The sequence below is a fragment of the Cricetulus griseus genome, chromosome 5 (assembly GCF_003668045.3).
Source record: "Cricetulus griseus strain 17A/GY chromosome 5, alternate assembly CriGri-PICRH-1.0, whole genome shotgun sequence".
Lineage (NCBI taxonomy): Eukaryota > Metazoa > Chordata > Mammalia > Rodentia > Cricetidae > Cricetulus > Cricetulus griseus.
Genome location: NC_048598.1, coordinates 29,258,666 through 29,279,817, shown reverse-complemented (window position 1 = coordinate 29,279,817; position 21,152 = coordinate 29,258,666). Strand labels below are relative to the sequence as shown.

The window sequence follows — 21,152 nt, the reverse complement described above, 5'->3', positions numbered from 1 at the left end:
GGTATCATTCCTCAGGCATTCATTGCCCACTATTGTTTTTTGAGACAGGGTCTCTCACTGACCTGGAACTTACTGAAACAGACTAGGCTGGCTGGCCAGGGATCTGCAGCAATCTGTCTTCATCTCCTTCCCCAGCGCTGGGATTAGAAATGTGTGCTACCACCCCTGGCTGTTAAAAGGTGGGTTCTGGGGCTCAAATTTAGATTCTTATGCTTCCAAGGCAAGCACTTTTGATTCTGCAATCCAGTGCAGTGGACTTTAAAGAAAGATATTTCTACTGGGAGAGATCACCCTTGGGCTGGGAAAGCCGGGGTGGGGGGGAGGTAGGTGGGGTAGGTGGGAGCAGGAAACATGTTCCATTGAGGTTTTAAGAGTAGCATTCACAGAGGCTTTGGAGGGTTAAAGAACTATTTACCTAAACCTTCAATATCCCAACCTTCATCCTATCTTCAGGGGCACTGGTCTGGCCTCTGGGTGTAGCTCATCTCCTGCAGTGTGGTTCATGAAAAGAGTTGCTATCAGGAGTGTCCATAACCTTCTATTTGTTATGTTGCTCAATGTTTGTGGGCATCTAATTGCTTGTGTCTCTTTTAGTTTTCAGTTCCAAGAAAATGTCTCTCACAACTGACACACCCCCTGTTATCAGATGAAAAAGTTAAGCCATCATTGAGATTTGCCTTGCTTGCCTATAATGCCCAGGCTAGGCACAGGCTCAGTCACTGTGACATTTTTTGTCTGCTTGGGAAATATATTTTACTTCAATTTTAATTTTTTCAAAATGTGATGATTATTTTAAGTATTATTATATAGGTATTTTTAATTTTAATCTCTTCAATTTTCTTTTTCTTTTGAGACAGGGTATCTCTATGTAGCCCTGGCTGGCCCAGAATTTGCTATGTAGACCAGTCTGGCCTCAAAATCACAGAGATCCACCTGCTTCCTCAGTAGTGGAAATAAAGGTCTGTACCACTGCACCCAGATCATGTGTTTTTTAATATCCAGCCGAAATGTAGACCTAATATTGTAAATGACATTAGTCAGATTGTGTTTGCAAGCAAAGTGCCATTTTCTACAATGAATAGAACTATGTTCTAGTTTTACAATGAATAAAATAATCTATTAGTAAGTACTTTATCAAGAGTGGAAGTTTTAATAAATAAGCATATTGCATGTGAGGTTACAACCTTTAGTTCCAGAGCTCAACAAACTGGGCTCCAATAGAAGCTTCATCTCAAGAACCAGTGGCTAAGGGCATACTCCATAACTGTCTGTCCCTCAGTGTCATCTATAGAATGGGTATCATAGCTCTACTCCTACAATGTCTAACCTGTGAGATCCAATATCTATCTATATGTTGTAGCTAGGGTATATTATTTTCATTTTTGCATCATTGTTTCTGTCAATACACAGGAACTGTGTCTATTTGCTTAGCTTGCAATGTGAGTTACTTAAAGTAGTTGCTTTTGGTTTATCATCTCATTTTTGGCCACCAGTATTTCTGAGTGACCTCATCAAGATAAAAGACCCTAATACCTGGGAACTGTGACCAGAGTATGCGTGGAGTGTATGGGATTTGAAATATCTACCACACTTTAAATTGTTCAGTAATCTAACCTATGTGACTTTTTTTTTTTTTTTTTTTTTTTTTTTTTGAGACAGGGTCTCTCTATGTAGCCTTGGCCGTCCTGGAACTTGTTATATAGACCATGCTTGCTTCAAACTCACTGAGATCTGCCTGCCTTTGCCTCCCAAGTGCTGGGTTTAAAGGCATGAGCCAACATGCCCAGCTATGACTTGGTTTTTATTCTGCATAATTTGTTTTTCATATAACTCAAAATCTGCTGTGTCTGGAAGCACTATCTACCTATGTTCGTGTTATTGTATAATATTGTTTGGAGACTGATGAATTTCAGGAAAGAGTAGCATGATAAAGATATTTCATGACCTTAGTTTTAGTTTTATATCTAGACTTAATTTTTCTAATCTCCCTATAGTTATCTTACTTGTTCCCCTTAACGGTAAAAATTATTATATAGATATAATTTCTTTAGTCTTGTTTTTTCAAAGAGACACTGATGAATGAGAGGCACTGGTGGACAAAGTGTCATTCTGACAGATTAGAACCACTGAAGTTGGAAAAAGAAGGCCAGAACAATTGCCAAAAGCCCCAGGATTTTGAGCAGGAAGGATGCTGGATTGTTGGATGAAGGCTTCAGACTGCGGGTCTTTAAGGGCTTCAGGATCCTCTGCTTCTGGGTGAGGATGGCATTCCTGGCCCCTTCCCACTGCCCAGGCCCAACCAGGCGGTACTGGTAGGAATTGCAGGGCCCAAAGTAGAGTTTCACAGCCAGTTTAGGGTCTTTGAAAAAGAGAGAGATGAGGTCTGGCTTCACACCTATCTCCAAGGCGAGTTCATCCAGGTAGTCAATGTAATTGGTCTGTAGTATCTGGCTCTGGCTTTTTCCAAACCTTAATGAGGTAAATAAAAGGTTCCAAGTTATATCTTAAAATGAGGCACTCAATAGCTGTTTAAAGAATAAAGGAATGAATGCGTGAAGGCATAAGTTTTGAATGAATGTCTGGGAGGCTCCATTAGGAGGCTCACATTTCAGGTTGATGAGTAGGCCACAAAGTAAATAGACAAATTCATGGAGATTCTAGAAATCTAATGATGTTAAAATGATGACTATTATTTATTACTTATTAAGCTGTTGTAAGTCTCCAAGTAAGATTGTCTGGCTCAGGATTTATACAAATACTCCATGAGGTATCAGAGAGGTGGTGTCTTCCAGAGAAGGGACGCACAGTATTCCCTTCTTTAACTGTTAAAGTACCCTGTAGTATGGCTGACATGTGGAAGATGCTCAACCTATGTTAGATGAATGAAAATTTGCAGTGAGATAACTCTTTCTGTCTGTTAGGTCTCAAGTCAGTGTTGCAAGAGTATTGATTACTGTCAAACTCAGAACTTAGTTTCACCTCAACAAAACTGCAATCAGGTAAGTTTTGAGAGTGCCTCAGGCTGCTGTCACCACCACTGCCTCATCCCATTCCCAGAGTGTGGGTGGCCTGAGAGGATATGGAATCTCACATGGGCATCGTAGAAAAAAATAAGATTAACCTAAGGAAAGATATTCTGAATTGGTACCCATTCCTTCTTTCCTTCTTTCCTTCTTTCCCTTCATTCCTTTCCCTCCCTCTCCTCCTCCCTCCTCCTCCTCCCTCCCTCCCTTCCTTCCTTCCTTCCTTCCTTCTTGAGTTTTGGGTCATTAAACCAGGATGTCTAAAAGTCTATGTAAAAAATCATCAACTTACAAATTTTCAGTCTCATCTACAGAATGGATTCATTTGGATTGGGCTGTGATCCAGGGCTGTATCTTTAACAGCTAGCTGTCTCTCATGGGCAGTCAGAGCATGGTATTTGTGACACACTACTCTATGTAGGCAATATTTTATAAGTACTTACAGGTCAATCCTTTTTTCATTCCTTTCAACAATGTCCATCTTCATAGTACTCTCTGAGGGCAAGCTACACAAGCCTAGAAAACAAAAACAAAAACAAATTTGCTTTGAATTGTGAGTTTGATTTGATATTGTTGATTTGCATAGTAGCTGTTTTCTAAAATTGATTATTGGCCATTTAGTGATGTCATACCAGGCAGGACCTCTGTGCTTCTGAACTCCAGGGGTGAGAATTCCCTAGTGAGTCATAGCCAGTGACTTTAACTATGAATTGGAGAGGCCAGAGAAAGGGCTGACGCAGGGACACAGGCTTGAGGAGCTATGTCAGGTGGGGTGGGTTCTATCCTGGCACTGACAGGACCCTATAGAAGACTTTCCTGTGTGAGGCAACAAGATTAGATTTACCCTTTGGAAAGATCCATCTAGCTCTTTGATTGAGGAAAGGGGCCTCAAGGGAGGCAAACTTACAATTAGGGAGACCAGGTAAAAGGTTGTTGAAGAAAATCTGGTGATAATGAGTTGCCCCAACTAATGAGGGCAGTTGGGCTAGATAACATAGTGCAATGAGCACTGTGCTTGAGAGCTTGTCTCCTGTGCTCAAGGGTCCTGTGAGCTTCAGAGGAGAAACATGGCCAGCCGTCTAGTATCTCAGACCCTCCTGCCTCTATTCTCAGGCACAGCCGTCTATCCAGTCTCCAGTGCTAGGTCCTGCAAGCCACCCTTGATCCTTCTTTTTTTGTGTTGAACCATACAGCAGGCCCTTCTGGCTTTGTTCCTGAGTGTTTCTAATGTGTATGTTCTCATTTCCATTTTGTCTCTCGACTCTGGCCCAGGCTGCATTGTATTTTAACATAGGTGAGTACTGGCTTCAAGCCTCTATTTCTGAGTTTTAAATATCTGTTCCAAACAACTGATGGAATTACATTACATGTAAAGTAGACATTTCCTACTCTTTGAGTATAACCCCTTCCTGGTACCTCTGGCTTAGGAGCTTTCTAAGATGCAGATTCCAGGTTTTGAGGCCAGACTTAATCAGTATGGCTCCTTAAGGGTCAGCTAGACGGTTCTTAGGTACACTAGATTTGGGAAGAACTTATTTATATTTGTATTTTCCTTCTCTTTCCCCTCCTTCTGCCTCCCTCCCTCCCTCCCTCCCTCCCTCCCTCCCTCCCTCCCTCCCTGCATCCTTACCTCTCTCTGTTCCTCCCTCCCTTTTTTTCCTTCCAAGACAGTCTTTCTAGAAGACCCAGCTAGATTGAACTTGCTACGTTGCCCAAGATGCCCTTAAACTCTCATCCATCCTCCTGGCTCTAGAGAACTGAAATTATAGGCCTGGGAGCACTTGAAAGGTAAAAGCAAGAGATCTCGAGTTCAAGGCTAGCCTTGGCTACATAGCAAGTTCAAGGACAGTCTTGATTACATTAGATTCCCATTCCTCTGCTGCAAAACAAAAACAAAAAACAAAAAACAAAAAACAAAAAAACAAACCAAAATCTCACAGCTGTCTGTACATTTACATTTTATAATCTGGTATCCTAACACAGTGCGAAAAGCTTTTGTGTCCACCTGTCCTTCTCTAAGATTAACCTGCCATCCTGTTCCTCCTCACATGTAGGCGATGTGGGACTCACAGTTCTCCACAGGCCTCCCTGCTCTGTGTCCTTTGCTCAGGCAAACCCTTCTCTGTACCCGAGAAACTCAGACTTCAGGAAGCTTTCCTGGACCTCCTGTCATTGCACCAAGTTCCTTTCTCTGCCACCAAGCCACTTGTACGTGTCATGTTATTAAAACAACTTGTGTACATTTCTTTCTGACTGACCAGATCCCAGCACCGGCTCGGTGGTAAATGAGGTCTTTGCTGAACAAAACTGAACCCCAGAAGCACGAAACAAACAAACAAACAAACAAACAAACAAAAAAACAAACAAACCTTTTCAAGGAAGGTGAAGTGCTGTACAAATGAGAAGAGACAAACCTTTAAATTTTTTTTTTTAAACTTTGTCCCAGTGAGATGACTCAGCAGGTAGAGGCATGCTTGCTAGTGTGCAGACCTGACAATTTGAGCTTTATCTCCGGGTCCCACAAGGTGGCAGCAGAGAACCACCTGCCCATAGGGTAGAAGTCCTTTGGTCTCCGCCACAGATGGGCCTCCCCTCCAATAAGCACAGTTTTTAAAATGAAGGAAAGAATGTAGGAGACGCTGCTTGGTGGAGCAGCCCACTCACCTTTGAAAACCCGTGTTGCCCAACGCGCCTGAAGCTCCACAGTTGGGAAGATGGATCCCAGAGGCTGGATGAGACCCAAGCATGCAAGAGTTGGCTTCTCCAGGTGAGGCGGGAACATGGATTTGTACAGCGAGACCCTATTATCCTCCACTTTCACAAGCGAATCTTCAAGGAAAGGAAAGGAGAAAGTGTAGCCTGTGGCAAAGACAATGACATCAATGTCCTCCTCCACCGTGCCATCGTCAAAAACCGCAGCAGTCTCCGTGAGCTCTTTGACTCTTGTTTTCACCTTGATGGCTCCATACAGCACACGGCTGGGGAGATCGTCGTTTAGCACAGGTTCTTTCATAAGGTATCTGAGGCACAAAAGGAAAGAACACACTCAGCGCGTTCTTCGACTGAGGAATCTTTAACCCACTCGACGTTTAGGGGTAGCTCTGAAAAATACAGCAGTTTCCCAAATAGCCATACAATTCTAACTCAACTGTTTTGTCCACCCCAGACTTTGTCACTGGCCTCATTTAATATCAACAATCTCTTCCCTTGATAAACAAAGAAAGGCAAGTAGATGGCAAAAGTAAAAAAAGACAATCTGGAGACAGCAGTATCTCCACAGGGGCTCAGATATGACGTCAGCACCCATTGTTAATCTTTGAACTTGCTGGCAATTGTTACCTTCTGGTATCTCTATCACTTTTTATTCTGTCTACTTTTCACTATTTGGTAGTCTCATTTAATCTCTACCCAATGATAAATAAAGGAAAACATATTACATTAGCACTGAGAGCTACTGTGGATCAGTGTGAGAATCAATGCGTAAAATGAAAATTGCTGACATCTACTGACCCCCATATCTATAGAAACTCTGTTTGTGGTGGCATGGATGGCGGAGCTAAAGTCTGGTTGTATTTTTGCAGTTGTTGGTTTGTAAACCATTTTCTTCTCTTTTAAAAATAAGGCAACATATGACATATGTGCTGGAGTCTTAATTCAGCATAATGGAGCATCTAAGATTCCAAATATCTTCTCCCCTCCTCTGGGGAGGGAGACTGTTTATCAAGTGAAGAAAGGCAAACATCCACCATGTTTACTTGTGCTTACAGTATCCAAGATGTGTGACTTTGATACCAGCAAATATTTGTCTTTTGGCCACAAGAAAGTATATGTTCACATGGGAACAGCCTTCAGCGGATATGGACAGCAACGGCTGACTTACCAGATGAAGAGCTAGCTTTTCCTATCACAGTGCTTCTACCATCTTCTTAAGTATTATTATAAAGACACTCAGTATGAATTTGGAATTAAGACCCCGGGACCAATACAATTACACATCCTGTTGGGTTATAGCTTGAACTACCATGCTAGCAAATCGGATCTTTGCAAAGAGAGGCACCATCAGACAACCTTGCCTGCAATAAGCGTACCACAAAAAGAAAAATAACACTACTTGTTTTGAGGCACCAGACCATAATTTTCATGGTTGAACCATCGATTCATTTGCTGTTCCATCATCCACTTGACGACTGTGCGTGGCAGGACATTTCGGAGCATAGTGCTAAATCTAGTGTGGAACACCATGTCCCAAGGGTAGCCATCTTCAGAGATTCGGCTCATGACCCAGGCACCATGTCTGGTGCTGATAAACACCTGGTGAACAGAAAGGAGTGCAACTGAAATATGGGCTTTGGCCTTTTGGGAGGACTCTCTTGTACAGGTGATATGAAAAGTGTTTGGTGGCACAATTTGCTGAGCTCTATTTAGTGTTTGTGTGCGCATGTGTGAAGGTGTGAGTGAGTGTGTGTGTGTGTGTGTGTGTGTGTGTGTGTGTGTGTGTGTGTGTGTGTGCATGTGGGTCTATGTGTGTGTATAAGGATGCCAGAGGTCAACCTTGAATGCCATCCTTTTTGTTATCCATCTTGGTTTTTATTTGAGACAGGGTTTCTCACTGACCTGGAGCTCACCAATTAGGATAGGCTGGCTGTCCAATGCATAAGAATCTGACTCTATTTATCTCTCTAGAACTGGAAGTATGTACCATGAAACTTACCTTTTTATCTTCCTTCCTTCCTTCCTCCCTCCCTCCCTCCCTCCCTCCCTCCCTCCCTCCCTCCCTCCGTCCTCCCTCCCTCCCTCTCCCTTCCTCCCTCTCTCCCTCCCTCCGTCTCTTCTTGTTTGTTTCTCCTTTCTTTTTCATCATTTAATAGTCTCATATACTTATATAATAATGAATTTTAGTCATTTCCTTTCTCCCATTTCCCTCTCCCATTCTGGGGGGTCAAGTCCAGGTCCTCTGCTTGTGAAGAAATCACTTTATCTACTAAAGGTTCCCTCAGGTTCCATTTGAAGAGTATTTGACCTCAAAATGAGGTCCTCTTAGCCTTTTTACTTCTCTTTGGCAACTATGTCCTGACGAGAGCTACCAGTAACGTGCGCTGATAGAGGAGTGTACCAAAGCCCTGATAACGTCCTGGAGATATGAGGAAACCTTTAGACTAATTCTCATGGTTAGTTGACCAGTCTCTCCTGTGTCCAGATGTGCCCTGCTGCTCCCTGAGAAACAGCTCCTCTGTCCTTTCACTCTGCCTCCCTGAGGAGATCTGGTGAATAACCAGAGGCCCTGCAAACACGTGCCTACTGTGTAATAGCTGCAGCAAGTGTGTAGGGCTCTAGTATCTCTGGAATAAGAGCAACCACCTCTTTCCAGACCTAAAAGAACATTATGTGTTTTGAAAGTTAAAATCTCTGCTTGTATGCTGGGGCTCTATTCCTCTTCACATATACATCTTTATAACATTATTTTTTTATGTTTTGAGATTATAGCTATAGCATCCCTCCTTCCCTTTCCTCTCCCTAGTTCCTCCCATCCCTCCCATGTACACTCTGATCCCATTCCCTTTCAACATGATGGCCTCTTTTTCATTAGTTGCTGTTGTGTGTGTTCTTTGCCTTGAACATTAAAATTTCTCTTGTTTTCAAAAACATACACTTAAAAATCTTGTCAGAGATGTATTCCACTCCCCCGCCCTTTTTTTAAACTGCTGTCTTCCCATGGTCCAAATGCAGCATTTCAGCTTCCCAGTATTTTTTTTTGTCTCATCTTACTAGTTCTGTTAAGGTTGTCTTCAATGAATAAACAAGACTCATTTGCAAGGCATCCAGTTTACTCAAGAGGTGTAGATCATGGACTCAGGGTACAGACTCTTCAGGTTTGAAACTCGGCACCACTACCTATGAGCTGAGTTGCCTTGGTGAGTTATTTGGATTGCTCTATGCTCCAGTTTCCTTTTTTAAACTATTTTTAGAATGTAGCAGTGGTGTATCATCTGTCTTAGGACATTTTTGGCAGGTTAAATGATGTTATAGATGTATTGTGAAGTATAAGCACCAACTCACATTGTTTTGTAGATTGACCTTAACAGAGGCATTGCCAGTTTTTTTTTTTTTTTTTTTTTTTTTTTTTTTTTTTTTTTTTTGAAAGGATGTCAATCCTACCTAAGCTTGGGGAGTAGCACATACCCAAGCATTGGTGTACTCTTGGTCTCTGTGTGGCCACATGCTTGTGCTCCAATTTGTTCCTGTTGTTGCTCTTATGCAGGTTCGACAACATTTAGAGTAGGTATTGGATATTCTATTTGAATACTCCATCACCATTCCTTTCAGTAATTTCCTACTGTCTTTCTGAAGGGTCAACATTGGATTTTTCCATTTTATTTGTTTTCTTTCTGTTGTGACCCCCTTTGCTGCAGAAAAATCTAACCCAGATGAAGACTGTGATCGGCATGAGGGTCAAGGTTCTCAGGCTGCTATCTCTGAGATACAAACTTCCAGTCCCAGATGTGAGGATATGAGAACTTACTGTTCTGTTTTAATTTTAGACGTATGTGATTCATAAATATTGAAGAGGGGCTCTATGCAAAAGACTAATGAATGAGTTATAAGGCACAGGCATATAGTCAAAGTAGCTGATTGGTATCAAATTTGACCAATACTTTGCCTTGTTAACATGGAATAACCCTATAAAGAAATGGCTCTTGAAATTCAGTATTTGACTCTCTGGGACATCTGTTCTGAGCCCACATCACTGACACTGGCCTTGGATGACTCTTCATTTGGCTGACAGAAAAAGCGGCTCAGTTTCTTTCCTCCTGTCCTATTGCACTCCCTTCTTCTCAAGTTTTAGAGGTGTTTCCAGCATGAGGGGAACTGGTGGCTGGTGGCTCCCACCCCTTTCTACTGTGTTTCAAATCTCCAGTTATTGCTTGACTTGTTCTTTATGGAAAGGGCTGAAAACTTTGAAAAGTGAAAGGAGACAGTGATCTATCATCTGTCTGTCTGTCTGTCTGTCTGTCTGTCTATCTATCTTTATCTACCTCTCATCTATCTGTTCATCTATGTATGTATGTATGTATGTATGTATGTATGTATGTATGTATGTATCTATCTATCTATCTATCTATCTATCTATCTATCTATGTATTTGAGGCAAGGTATCCTACAGAACTGGAGCTTGCCAAGTAGATAGGCTCTCGGCTAACAAAGCTGTGGTATCTACTTGTGTCTACTTCTCCAACACTGGGATTACAATGGTGTGCTATCATGCATGGTTTAAGACAATGTGGTTTCTAGCCATGCTTGTGCAGCAAGCACTTTGTACCTGTGCTATCTCCTGGTCTGTGCAATAATTTCAAAAAGTTGGTTCTTAAAATATTAACAGGTCAGGCCGTTCATGTTGGTGCATGCCTTTAATCCCACTTGGAAGGTAGAGGCAGGCAGATCTCTGAGTTTGAGGCTAGCCTGGTCTATAGAGTGAGTTCCAGGATTGCCAGGGCCACACAGAGAAACCCTGACTCAAACAAATAAATAAACTTTAACAGGCCAGTTTCTCATGAGGCCTCTTGGGTAAAAACTAGGCCTTCTGAACCAGAAATATCTAGTTGAAACATCCCATTAAAAAAAAAAAGGCACCACAGCTCAGAGAAGTGTGTAGGACACACACCTAGTTAGTAGCAGAGGTGGGAGTTAGACTCTGGTTTTGTGGCTTCCAGAGTTCCTATGTTGTCATGACAGGCAGCCACCTATCAAGCAAATGACCGTTGCTGTACAGCTGGGTACTCCAGTTGTCTCTCCCCACCCCTTCCACACAGTGCAAGATAAGCAAAAGCATCGCACCTGCGAGGCCTTCTTACTCAGTTCAGAGGCAATGTCTACGGCTGAGTTGCCTATTCCAACAACCAGGATGCGTTTCCCCTCAAACCCAGCTGGGTGTTTGTATTGACGGCTATGGAAATACTGGCCTTTGAACCGCTCGATACCTTCAGGAGGAAGAAAGGGGAAACTGTGAACTTCCAAGTAAGCAATTATGACAAGTTAATTTCAATAAAACAGCACAGTCCATTTCTCCTTTTTGATTTCTCATGTCTTCTCTTACGGGAGTTACAATAGTCAATTGTCAAACTCTAAGTAAAAATACCATAAGAAATATTAGGGCCATGTGAGAGGCTGTAGTGTGTGTGTTTACCAGTGGCAAACAAATGGCTTTACTTTTCAGAGTGCTGCCTAGTGAAGGCTGGCCTGGTGCTGGCTTCTCGATAGCTATTCTGTTTTAGACAGTCTGTGACACTCTAGCTTCACATCATAGATGCACTGAAGAACTATTTTGAAATAGTGTTATTGTAATTGCACAATAATTGGAATAGTATTTATCCTTTTGCAAAAACAAATAACCAAAAGACTAAACCCAGGACTATAGAAGCTGCTCATTGAGTGACTCAATAACCATTTGATTGCTAACCATTTATGTGCCTCTTCGTGTCCTTCCAATGAACCCGCTTTATACTTCCCAGTAGTAGATGGCCTTATTAAAGTGTTCTTTGCTTTTAGTGTGGGCAACTCTCATATGAAGTCTGTTTCTAACCCACTGTGTCAGATACTTTCCCCAAGGACTCTGGGAAGGGAGTGTTCTTTGTGACTCCTTGTTTAGGGGATGATTCTTGATTAGGAAGTGACCTCAGAGGGAAGGCTGGGGCATCAGGACAGCTGGCTTTAGGGACCAACTCCTGCATTCCTCCTTCACCTCTGTCCTGCCTGAGTGTGTATTTCTAGGAATTCTCTGTAGCAACTCTTGTCTTGTAGAAAAGGCTCGAAAGATGTAGCACCTTTTCATGGTTTTGGCAGGACAGAACAATCTGGATAGGCATATGGCTAAAAGGTCCTTTTATACAGAATGGATTTTTTTGCAAGAATTCTTTGAGTTTCTGGGAAAAATATTATGATGCTGGAGGAAGTTAGCTGAGCTACATGAGAAGACCCAGAGAAAGCAACAGAAACAAAGATGGTGTTGGCATTTTCCAGCTCTCCAACTGTATCATTCCCATTTTACCATCCAATCTTACTATTATTCCCTTTCTTGGCAGAAAATTCTGCCTGCCCATCTAAACTCCATGCAAGATTCCTGGAAGCCCACTCCCACAGGCTGAGAAGCCCCGTAGACTCACCTGGAAATGACTTCAGTGGCAGGTGAGGTTGGATGTGATGGCCACTGCAAACCATAACTGCGTCAAAGACAGCATGTTGCTCCTTGCCATTGCTCTGAGTAGAAACTTCCCATTGCCCAGAAGATGCAAAATCTGGGTGTTTTTTCACACTAACGACGGTTGTCTTGAACAAACATAGAGAAGGCCTCATTAATTACTCTGGCAGGGCTCTGAAAGTAAGGATGGGCTGAGTATAATATGTAACCCATTTGCTTTTCTTGAGTTCACTGCCAGCCTCTGAAGGCAAACTTTGCCAAGTGGTGCTTCTTATTCTTTGGCAGGCAAACACAGAGGATATCCTTAGAAGACTGTCATTCACAGGATGGCTCTACCAGGAATTGGAGGGGGAACCACAGGAGGTAAAGCTGGACATTTTATCAGGATTTACAAATACAGATTTCCATGAAGATCAGCTGTTACGTTAACATAACACAAGCCTGGTGCTTACAAAGCTAAAGTTGCTAAGAAAGTGAAATGCATTAAAAATGAGCCCCATTAAAGTTATTTATCCAGAAATGCAATTTCAAATTTAACAGTGCTCCATGTTTAATGGTAACTTGTTCCTTTGCTGTTCCTCTTTGTAGAAAGTACAGGAAACGGTAATTTCAAGCATAACTCAAAGTGATCTGCTCATCTTTCTCTTGCTGCAGATTATATGCAGAAAAGAAAAGAAATTAGGGAAAAGTAGTTACCACATGCACCTGAGATAAATGGAAAGTAGAAATGTGCTTAACACATTTCTGTGAAGAACTTAGAAAAAGAACAGTTTGACTCTTCGAGAGGTACGAGGCTAGAAGTCAGTGGTAGGAATAGTTTAAATACAGTTTAGCATTATTTTATCACCATTTAAACTTTTCAGTTTTAATGGATGCTTCCCCCCTCATTCATGTGTACCCTCAAAAACAATAAGACCACTTTTGCGTGTAATACCATGCTTTTACCTTTCAACAAACCCACCAAAAGTGCAATGGTTAATTTTAATTGCCAGAGTCAGTTTTCTATATCAGTGTGAATTGAGCTAAGGCAGAGAAATCCACTTCCCAACACACACACACACACACACACACACACACACACACACACACACACACACACACACACACACAGTACCTGAAACTGAATATATTTTAGAAGATCAAACTTCTTGGCAAAGATCCTGAAATATTCCAGGAGTTTAGAATTGTGCAGGAAGTTGGGGAAATCCTCGGGCATCGGGAAGTCACTGAAGCAGGACATTTCTTTGCTGGTGTTGGTGATGACGGAGTGATAGATGCTTGCTCGGCCATCTTCCACATTTTCCTAAAGGAGCAAGTGAAATCATCAGTGGCAACGGCTTTAACACAAGTTTTACTGGTGTTAAAAGTCTTCTGGAATCTAACCCCCGTGTGATGGGACTCTCTTTCCCTGCTGTATCATGACTAAAACTCCTGTGCAGAGGAGCAGCACATATGATCCATCATTCTGTGTGATGAACCTGTTTGTTGCCAACTAGTGCTGCTCAGTGGGTGTGCTATCGGCCCTGGTGAGGTTTGGAGTAGAGACAAACTTGTCTTCTTTTTTTTTTTTTTTCACATTGTAGAATATTAGAATATTTAGCATTTCATTTTCCTACTATTTAACACCAAACTTTGTGAGCTAGTTGCCTTCTTAAATTCCCCTAGGGAGGCTTTATTTATTGTTTGCCCTTTAAGGACTAATAATTCCTGGGATACTGGATACAGAATTTAAAATTAAATGAGTGGATTTTGGAGCAGGGAGTTTTACATCTTGATTGAACCCAATAGGTCTCTATTTTGTGCTTAATTCAAGTCAGTCTTCCTTAAGTGACAAAGGGGATCAGTACTGTCACCAAATATTATAGTTTTTGTCAACTTGATACACACTCAGACATACCCGGAAAAAGAATCTCAACTGAGGATTGACCCTTGGGTATATCTGTAGGGCCTTTTCTTGACTGCTGATTGATGTCCATGGGGTGGGGAGGGTGGGGTGGAGGGTAGCCCACTGTGGATAGTGTCAGATCTGGGCAGGAGGGCCTGAGCAGCATAAGGGAGCAAGCTAAGCAAGCCAGTCAACAGCATTTAACTTGGTCTCTGCTTTGATTCCTGACTCCAGCATCCTGCCTTGAAATCCTGCCTGACTCTGCTTGATGATGGAGACTGTAACCTATAGGCTGAAATGAACCCTTTCCTCCTGAAGTTGGTTTCAATCAGTGTTTTATCATAGAAATAGGAAGCAAACGAAGCCACCAACCAGATGACAAACCTGATTTTTAATGTTCACAATTGGGCCTTGCTAAAAATCCCATAAAGCTTATGTTATGATTGAGTTAATATTGTCTTCTAAAGTCATACTCTGTACGATGTCCTTCATGTAAATTTATGTAAATAAATAGCTAAGACTGGTGATCAGAGACTGAATAAACCTATGACCAGAGATGCTTTTATTATAAAATTTAAATAATGGTGCCTAAGAACTCTTCAGTGGATGCTTCTGCGTATACAAAGACTAAGCTATCATCCAGAGAAAGAGTAATTTCCATTTGACTATGCAGTAGAATGGCTGTAAAGAGAGTAAAGTTTGTAGAAATTCATTAACTGAAAATAATTACTTAATCTTACTTTTATGGCATCATACTGTCTTCTGTAGAGAAGTTTTAAAAGAAAAGTATTCATTTGCAATCCGACCAGCATTTTAAATCAAGCATACATGTTTCTTTCTTGTAATTTTTTTTAAAATAGAAAATTATTCCCTGCCTGCCATGTTTTTCAGTTTTTGAGTTTTGACACCATCGAAAGTGGTCATCTGAGATGGGCATGAGCTTCCTAATGAACATTAAGTCAGCTACAGGTAAATAGCATGACTCCATCTCAAAAATGCATACATAAAGAAATAAAACAAAACCCCCCAAAATGAAAGAGGTAACCAGGATTAGAAGAAGATGAACTTAGTCTTCTTAGTTAGATGTGGGTGTCAACACATCTCTTTCTCTTTAAAGAGAGAAGTCTGGGCCAATCTGTTCCTCTCATCTATGAGGCAGGCCTGTAAGAAGTGCTCCATATTATGAAGAATGCCATTAGGTCCCAATATTGGCACTATCACAGCTCCCTAGGCATTGAAGGTTAATTTGGGTATCAGCTACTCTGATGATATAGAAGAAATGGTGTAGTTGCTCACTGTTACACGTGGGTATTCTGCAAGAGGTTGTACTTGGTCTCCGTGAGTTAAAAAAGAGCAAGCTCATGTGACTCACTGTCCACAGTCTAAGTAGAAAGTATTCTATGTGTTGGGACTTACTGGATCTTAATATCAGGGTTGTCAACACGTATTACTCACTCTTAGAACCGGTTGTTAAGAGAAATACTCAGAATTCTTGCTAAATATAGATTTGCTTATAAATCTTTCTCCCTTATACTCCCTTCTTCTTCTTTTATCATTCATTCATCATTCACAATCTGTTTATTCTCATATGCCTATGATTAGACTTTCCCCTTGAGTAATGTGTTTATTTTTCCTGGACTAGAATCTAAACTTGGACAATAACTGTTCCTGTTGCAGGTGGCTTGGGCAAAGGCAGTCTTCAGCCTTTGGACTATGTTGGGTCTCCAGACAGGGTTTATAATTCTGTTATTGCAAACTATGTGTACGTATAGAATACAAAAATGCATTTCAACAAAATGAAGTGTTTTCTGACTTTCACACAGGGATATGATGACTTGAACATTAGATTTTATTTTCAAACACTAGCTTCAAATTGTGCAACACTACAGTCATATTGATGTATAAATATTTTTTTCTGGTTGTTTGGGCATAATTGAACACAATGTCCTTGGCAAGACTGAATACTTGGGTTTCCTCTCCAACTAGAGTCTTAAAATAGGAAGTATATCATTAAGAAAAGAAATGTGTTTTCCCTCACTCAACACCACCTAATTTTGAGTAGTACTGAGTAAACAGCAAAGGTCCTCTGAATATCTCAGTGGGGCTGGTCCCTCCTGCATCTCTTCATGCTTCTGCAAACATGGACAAGTTACACAATCCAGTTTCTTCATGTTCCTGTGTCAAATGGGCTTCACTCATAACCCAAACATTGAACAGTTGTTCTGAGGTTTACAAAGATTAGACAAGGTGCTTAGCACAGTGCTTGCCTCCCCAATAAGTGATAGGTCAATGTTTGCCTCTCTCACTATTGCTACAGACCCCCAGGGTGAACCTCACCAAGGCAGAAAAACATTACATCCATCTGAACCAAGACTGTTCCATGGTAGCCAAAATGTTAGGATCTTTCAAGAAGTGTGATTGTACTCTTGGTCAGGATCTGAGGATGAGAAGGATTCATTCTAATTTCTGATTCTTAACACAAATTTTAGGGCTAGACTGAAATATTCTTTGGAAGTTTTACTTTATAGATTATCACCAATAGTGGTGGTATCACAAATCTTTTTTCTAAGGAGGAAGTGATAATCTTTATTGCAGACTTGATTGGTAGAAGCAGTTTCTTGACAAAAGCAGGGTGTGGTTGGGGGTAGTAGAGCACTTATCTAGCATGTCTAATTCCCCATTTCTACCTTTTGGGACAGGATATCTGCGTAGTCCTGGCTGTGCTAGAGCTTACTTTGAGCTGTCCTCAAACTCACAGAGATCTGCATGCTTCTGCCTCCTAAGTGCTGGGAGTAAAAGTATGTGACACCATGCCTGGCTGCCAAATACTTCATAAGTGCTTTTTCATTTATTTAGTTGGGTGATGTAGAAGTCTACGTGTTTAGATAAGTAAAACTGGCATAATTTTCATAGTTGCTAATGGGCGATGATGAATGCTGACTTAATAGAGCTTATTTGGCCTGGACTAAGCTGGGAGTTGGGGGACAGGAAGTAAACAACACAAGAAAAATTCTGTCTTTGTGGAGCTTCTTATTGTATTGCATTCAAATGCATCTGAGTCTTGCAGCCGTAAAAGTGAAAATGGAGGGAGGGAGGCTTTCCTGTCTGCTAGACAGAGACAGTATAGAGCATCTTCAAAGTGGTAAATCCCACCCCATGTTTACCAAGATGACTGCGACTTAAATCAATATTTATGCAAAAGTGTAAAAAAAATTGCTTCCTACTCAGCCACTAGTGAGGAAAATCGGAACCCTTAAAGGTAGGAAGAAAAATAATGCAGGCCAAGTGCTTCTTTGCTGGTGCTGAAAATTATTTAATTCATCACCCTGCCTGTATCCCAAAGATGACACCAGGGGGTGCTACAGAACCTTCTGGAAGAATTCAATATCACCTAAGCCAGGCAAGGCACGCAGATTTAAATGTTTTGGTTTTGTTTTTAAATTAGCGCTAGATGTGCCAAGTGATCTCAGAGGATTCTGTGTCAATGTGGGAATCAGTAAAGAATCGATTTGCACTAGTTTAGGATGGTGTAGTTTCCAGGAGCAGTTTCCCTAGGGATGAGCATGGAAGCCCCCAGAATCCTTTTCCAGAGTCTTCTCTTGGAGGTCCAATACCCAAGATGCTCATGGGGCCCCAGTACCCAAAATGCCATGGGGCGTCAGTGGCAGCCTGTGCAATTTGCTTAGTGTTTCTTTCTGCAGGAAGGAGATCTTTGAGAGGAGAAAATTATTTATCATTCTCCATTGGATATAGTTTTAAGAGAGGCTTGGTATATGTCACTATTATAGGCACTAGGAAACTATGTATTTAATGTTACCCAATAAGGATTAATTAATTCACATTTAATCTATTTTTCCAAAATACATAAGAAAATATATCTGATTTTAAAATGTGATACCCTGGGGCTGTGGAAATGCTATAGGAACCACCTTCTGGGTATGTATTAAATCATATCATTGACATACCATTCAAAGTAGCTTTTACCTCTTCAGATAACAAATTAGTGACAAATAAGGAGGACTTTGTACTCAGATATTAAGTCTTACACATTAAAGCTGTTATAGGGCCATTGAAATGGCTCATTGGGTCAAACTCACTGTCCAAAACTGATGATGTGAATTCAATCTCTGCAACCCATGTAAGGGTGGAAGGTGAGAACCAATTCTACAGAGTTGTCCTCTGACCTTCACAGGCATGCGACACTGGAGCACCCAAGCTCACATCTCTCTCTCTCTCTCTCTCTCTCTCTCTCTCTCTCTCTCTCTCTCTCTGCCTCCCCCTCTCTCTTACACCCACACACACACACACACTAAAAGTTAAACTTGTTACAGTTTAAACCTTAGATACAAATGAGTACCCTGTGTTTGAGCCGACACTGGAGAAGTTATCAATTAAGACAGGAATATATTAGGTTACTTTCTCAGGAAAGGTTGTAATTCTAGCAACCAGTGATTATTAAGATACATGCGTGATTCCTCTCTGTAAAGCCACTCATCTCATATAAAGGTCAATTTCTCCATCATTAACTCTGTGTTTGCACAGTTGGAGGAAAACATTTCGATTTGGCCCCTGTCCACCATTTGCCAAGCTGTCTCATTTATTGTAGGGTTCATTAGAGAATTGCATGCATCTCTTCAGGAGATTTAGGTTAAACATGTCTGGTAATGAGAATTATTTTCTGCAAATATTTACATTCACGGGCCTTAAGCCTATTTGGTTGTCTGTGAATCTGCCAATAATAATTTGAATGATAACTAGTAATATGAAAATTTAGGTTGGATAAATAGAATGACTTTAATTAATAGAAAATGTCTAACAAAGAGGTTCACAGCAACTATGCTAGAGTATGACCACAAAAGCTCAGTAAACAAGCGTGGTTTGTTTCCAGAGAAAAACAAAGTGGGAAGTGATAAGGGCCCATTCTCTGTAAAAGCTTTTGGCTCAATTATTAGGATAGAAGTGATGTCTTAAAAATAACTCTACTTCTATTTTATGCTTTCTAATATCAGTGCATTGTCTAGTTAGTCTATTAGAAAAATGACAAAAATATGGGCTGTTTGAAATTAGCTAGATTTTTAAAGGATTCCTTAATGCCCTGAGTTGATCACATGGGTTGGTTGGCACAGCATTGACCTGGGAGAGAGACCAGCTTGAGTTCAGCTTCTGGTTAGCTGCATTAATAAATAAAAATAAAATTGGATCAAAGCTGCTTAAGAAATGTTGCAAAGACGCATCCGCCACGTTGAAATCACAGTGTGCCTTTGTCTGAGATAGAAAAGTCACACTCACCTTGAATCTCCACAGTCCTCCGATGTCTTCAGTCCTTTCAAAGCAAGTAGGCTCCAGACCCTCATCCACACAGCACTTCAGAGAGATCAGGCCACTGACACCTGCTCCAATCACGGCAACCTTCTTTGCCATTGTCTCCTGTCAATGAGTTGATCAGTCATTACTGCTTAACTAGGACAAAGGTAAGCCGATCCTCCTGTGTGGTCAGGTCACACTAGTGGTGGTAATTTAATAAGCAGCACTGATTAAATAGAACGCCTCGCTAATCAAATCCTCATCTCTCTGTCCCCTTAGGAGAAACTTGTCTGGTCATATGACCTTCATTGTAAACTTGCTTACCATGTCTTGGCTTAATATTAAAAAGGAATCTGTTTAAGCAAGCCAAGTTACTCAACAAAAACAGTCCTGGGGCTGTGAACCAAAGCTGGTTGTGTTCTCTGGAGTTCTGAGCACTTCCTTCTCAGCCTCTCTCCCCAGTTGTCATCCTTACCTTTATCTGTGTTTTTTAGCACTGTCTCTTTGGCAGAAGAGTTTCCTCTGTGGGTGGTGTGCAAAGAGATGTGAGTTTTTAAGAGATGGAAGAGGCTGGGAGAAGTAGGAGGAGCTTTCCTCCTCCTTGAGCACTCTGCCAATTGAATCTCCAAGGACATTATTAGTACTGAGATTAAGCAAGAGGTCCACTTGCTAAGGTCGAGAACACTGAACACACAGCATACAGATGGTCTAAAGTTTATTTTTATAGTCAGTATAGAAAATGTGTATTGACAATTGAAAAGAGTAAATAAGTAAAAAGAAGTTAAAACCATCCCCACTATTACTATCCAGATATACCTACAATCACCATTAACATTTTTGAAAGTTATTCCACCTATACATTGTATGTGTGTATGTGCTCATGTACACACTTATACACAGAGGTTGACATGAGGTATTTTCTTCAATTACTCTTCACCTAACTCTTTGAGACAGGGTCTCTCATTAACTCTGCAGCTCACCAATTCAGCTAGACCTTCTGGCCAGTGAGCCCCAGGAATACTCCCATTCCCAATGACCTGCTGCTTGGTTCCAGATGCATGCTACTGAGGCTGGATTTTTGTGTAGGTGGGGACCTGGAATTAGTTTGCTTTTGTTGTTATTTTGTTTTTTGTTTGTTTTTTATTTTCGAGACAGAGTTTCTCTATGTAGTAGTCCTTGCTGTTTTGGTTTTTGCTCTGTAGTCTAGGCTGGCCTCTAAGTCACATATCTTTCTGCCTCTGCCTTCCAAGTGTTGGGATTAAAGGCGTGCATCACCACTGCCCAGCTGAATTTAGGGTTTTGTTTTGTTTTGTTTTGTTTTTTGAAACAGGGTGTTTCTGTGTAGCTCTGGAGCCTATCCTGGCACTTGCTCTGGAGACCAGGCTGGCCTTGAACTCACAGAGATCTGCCTGCCTCTGCCTCCCAAGTGCTGGGATTAAAGGCGTGTGCCACTAACGCCCGGCTGAATTTAGGTTTTTATGCTCGTGTGGTAAGCACTTTTTGAACGAGCCATCTTCTCAGCTCCACTTTCACTTAGTTGTATGTAACACAAGTAGCAAATTAAACACTTGATCACACTACAAGTGTAATTTCCAACTTAGTGTTTTACTCCACTCTACCAGTAAGTTTGTACAAGAGCATTTTTAATGGTTGCATGAATTCTATTTGGTTGGTGGTGCTGCTAGTCATCCATCTAATAGTTATTCATTTTTGTGTGCTCGGTATTATTTGTCATGGGTCACAGTGC

At 41.2% G+C, this 21,152-nt stretch overlaps 1 protein-coding gene and 1 long non-coding RNA gene across 3 annotated transcripts; one reads left to right on the top strand and one right to left on the bottom strand.

The window, feature by feature from the left end:
• The first annotated feature begins 862 nt into the window (after positions 1–862).
• On the top strand, positions 863–14,786 carry LOC113835889. The gene is made up of 8 exons (XR_003485655.2): positions 863–959; positions 2,117–2,256; positions 2,922–2,999; positions 5,285–7,401; positions 10,832–11,036; positions 12,101–12,203; positions 12,502–12,579; positions 14,336–14,786. It is a non-coding gene; the product is annotated as an uncharacterized LOC113835889 (long non-coding RNA).
• Fmo2 (flavin containing dimethylaniline monoxygenase 2) lies at positions 976–19,525 on the bottom strand. Of its 2 annotated transcripts, none has more exons than XM_035445682.1 (8): positions 19,391–19,525; positions 13,331–13,519; positions 12,182–12,344; positions 10,857–10,999; positions 7,135–7,334; positions 5,629–6,043; positions 3,656–3,675; positions 976–2,469 (listed from the first exon to the last, which is right to left on the bottom strand). In XM_035445682.1, exons 1-8 carry the CDS (start codon positions 19,520–19,522, stop codon positions 2,118–2,120), a joined length of 1,614 nt encoding a protein of 537 aa, XP_035301573.1. In that variant the 5' UTR covers positions 19,523–19,525; the 3' UTR covers positions 976–2,117. The 2 variants fall into 2 exon arrangements, with proteins under 2 accessions (XP_035301573.1, XP_035301572.1); XM_035445681.1 differs by lacking the exon at positions 3,656–3,675 and adding an exon at positions 3,467–3,539 and having other exon boundaries at positions 5,688–6,043; positions 19,391–19,522.
• Between the last annotated feature and the right edge of the window lie 1,627 nt (positions 19,526–21,152).

Coding starts and splice junctions, on each gene's coding strand:
- Fmo2 (XM_035445682.1), bottom strand. CDS start 19,522: ATGGCAAAGAAGGTTGCCGTGATTGGAGCAGGTGTCAGTGGCCTGATC. Junction 6,044..7,134: donor GGTCTGGTGCCTCAAAACAA/GTAGTGTTATTT, acceptor TTTGTGCCTCAG/ATACCTTATGAAAGAACCTG. Junction 3,676..5,628: donor TTTCCTTCATTTTAAAAACT/GTGCTTATTGGA, acceptor CCTGGAGTTCAG/AAGCACAGAGGTCCTGCCTG.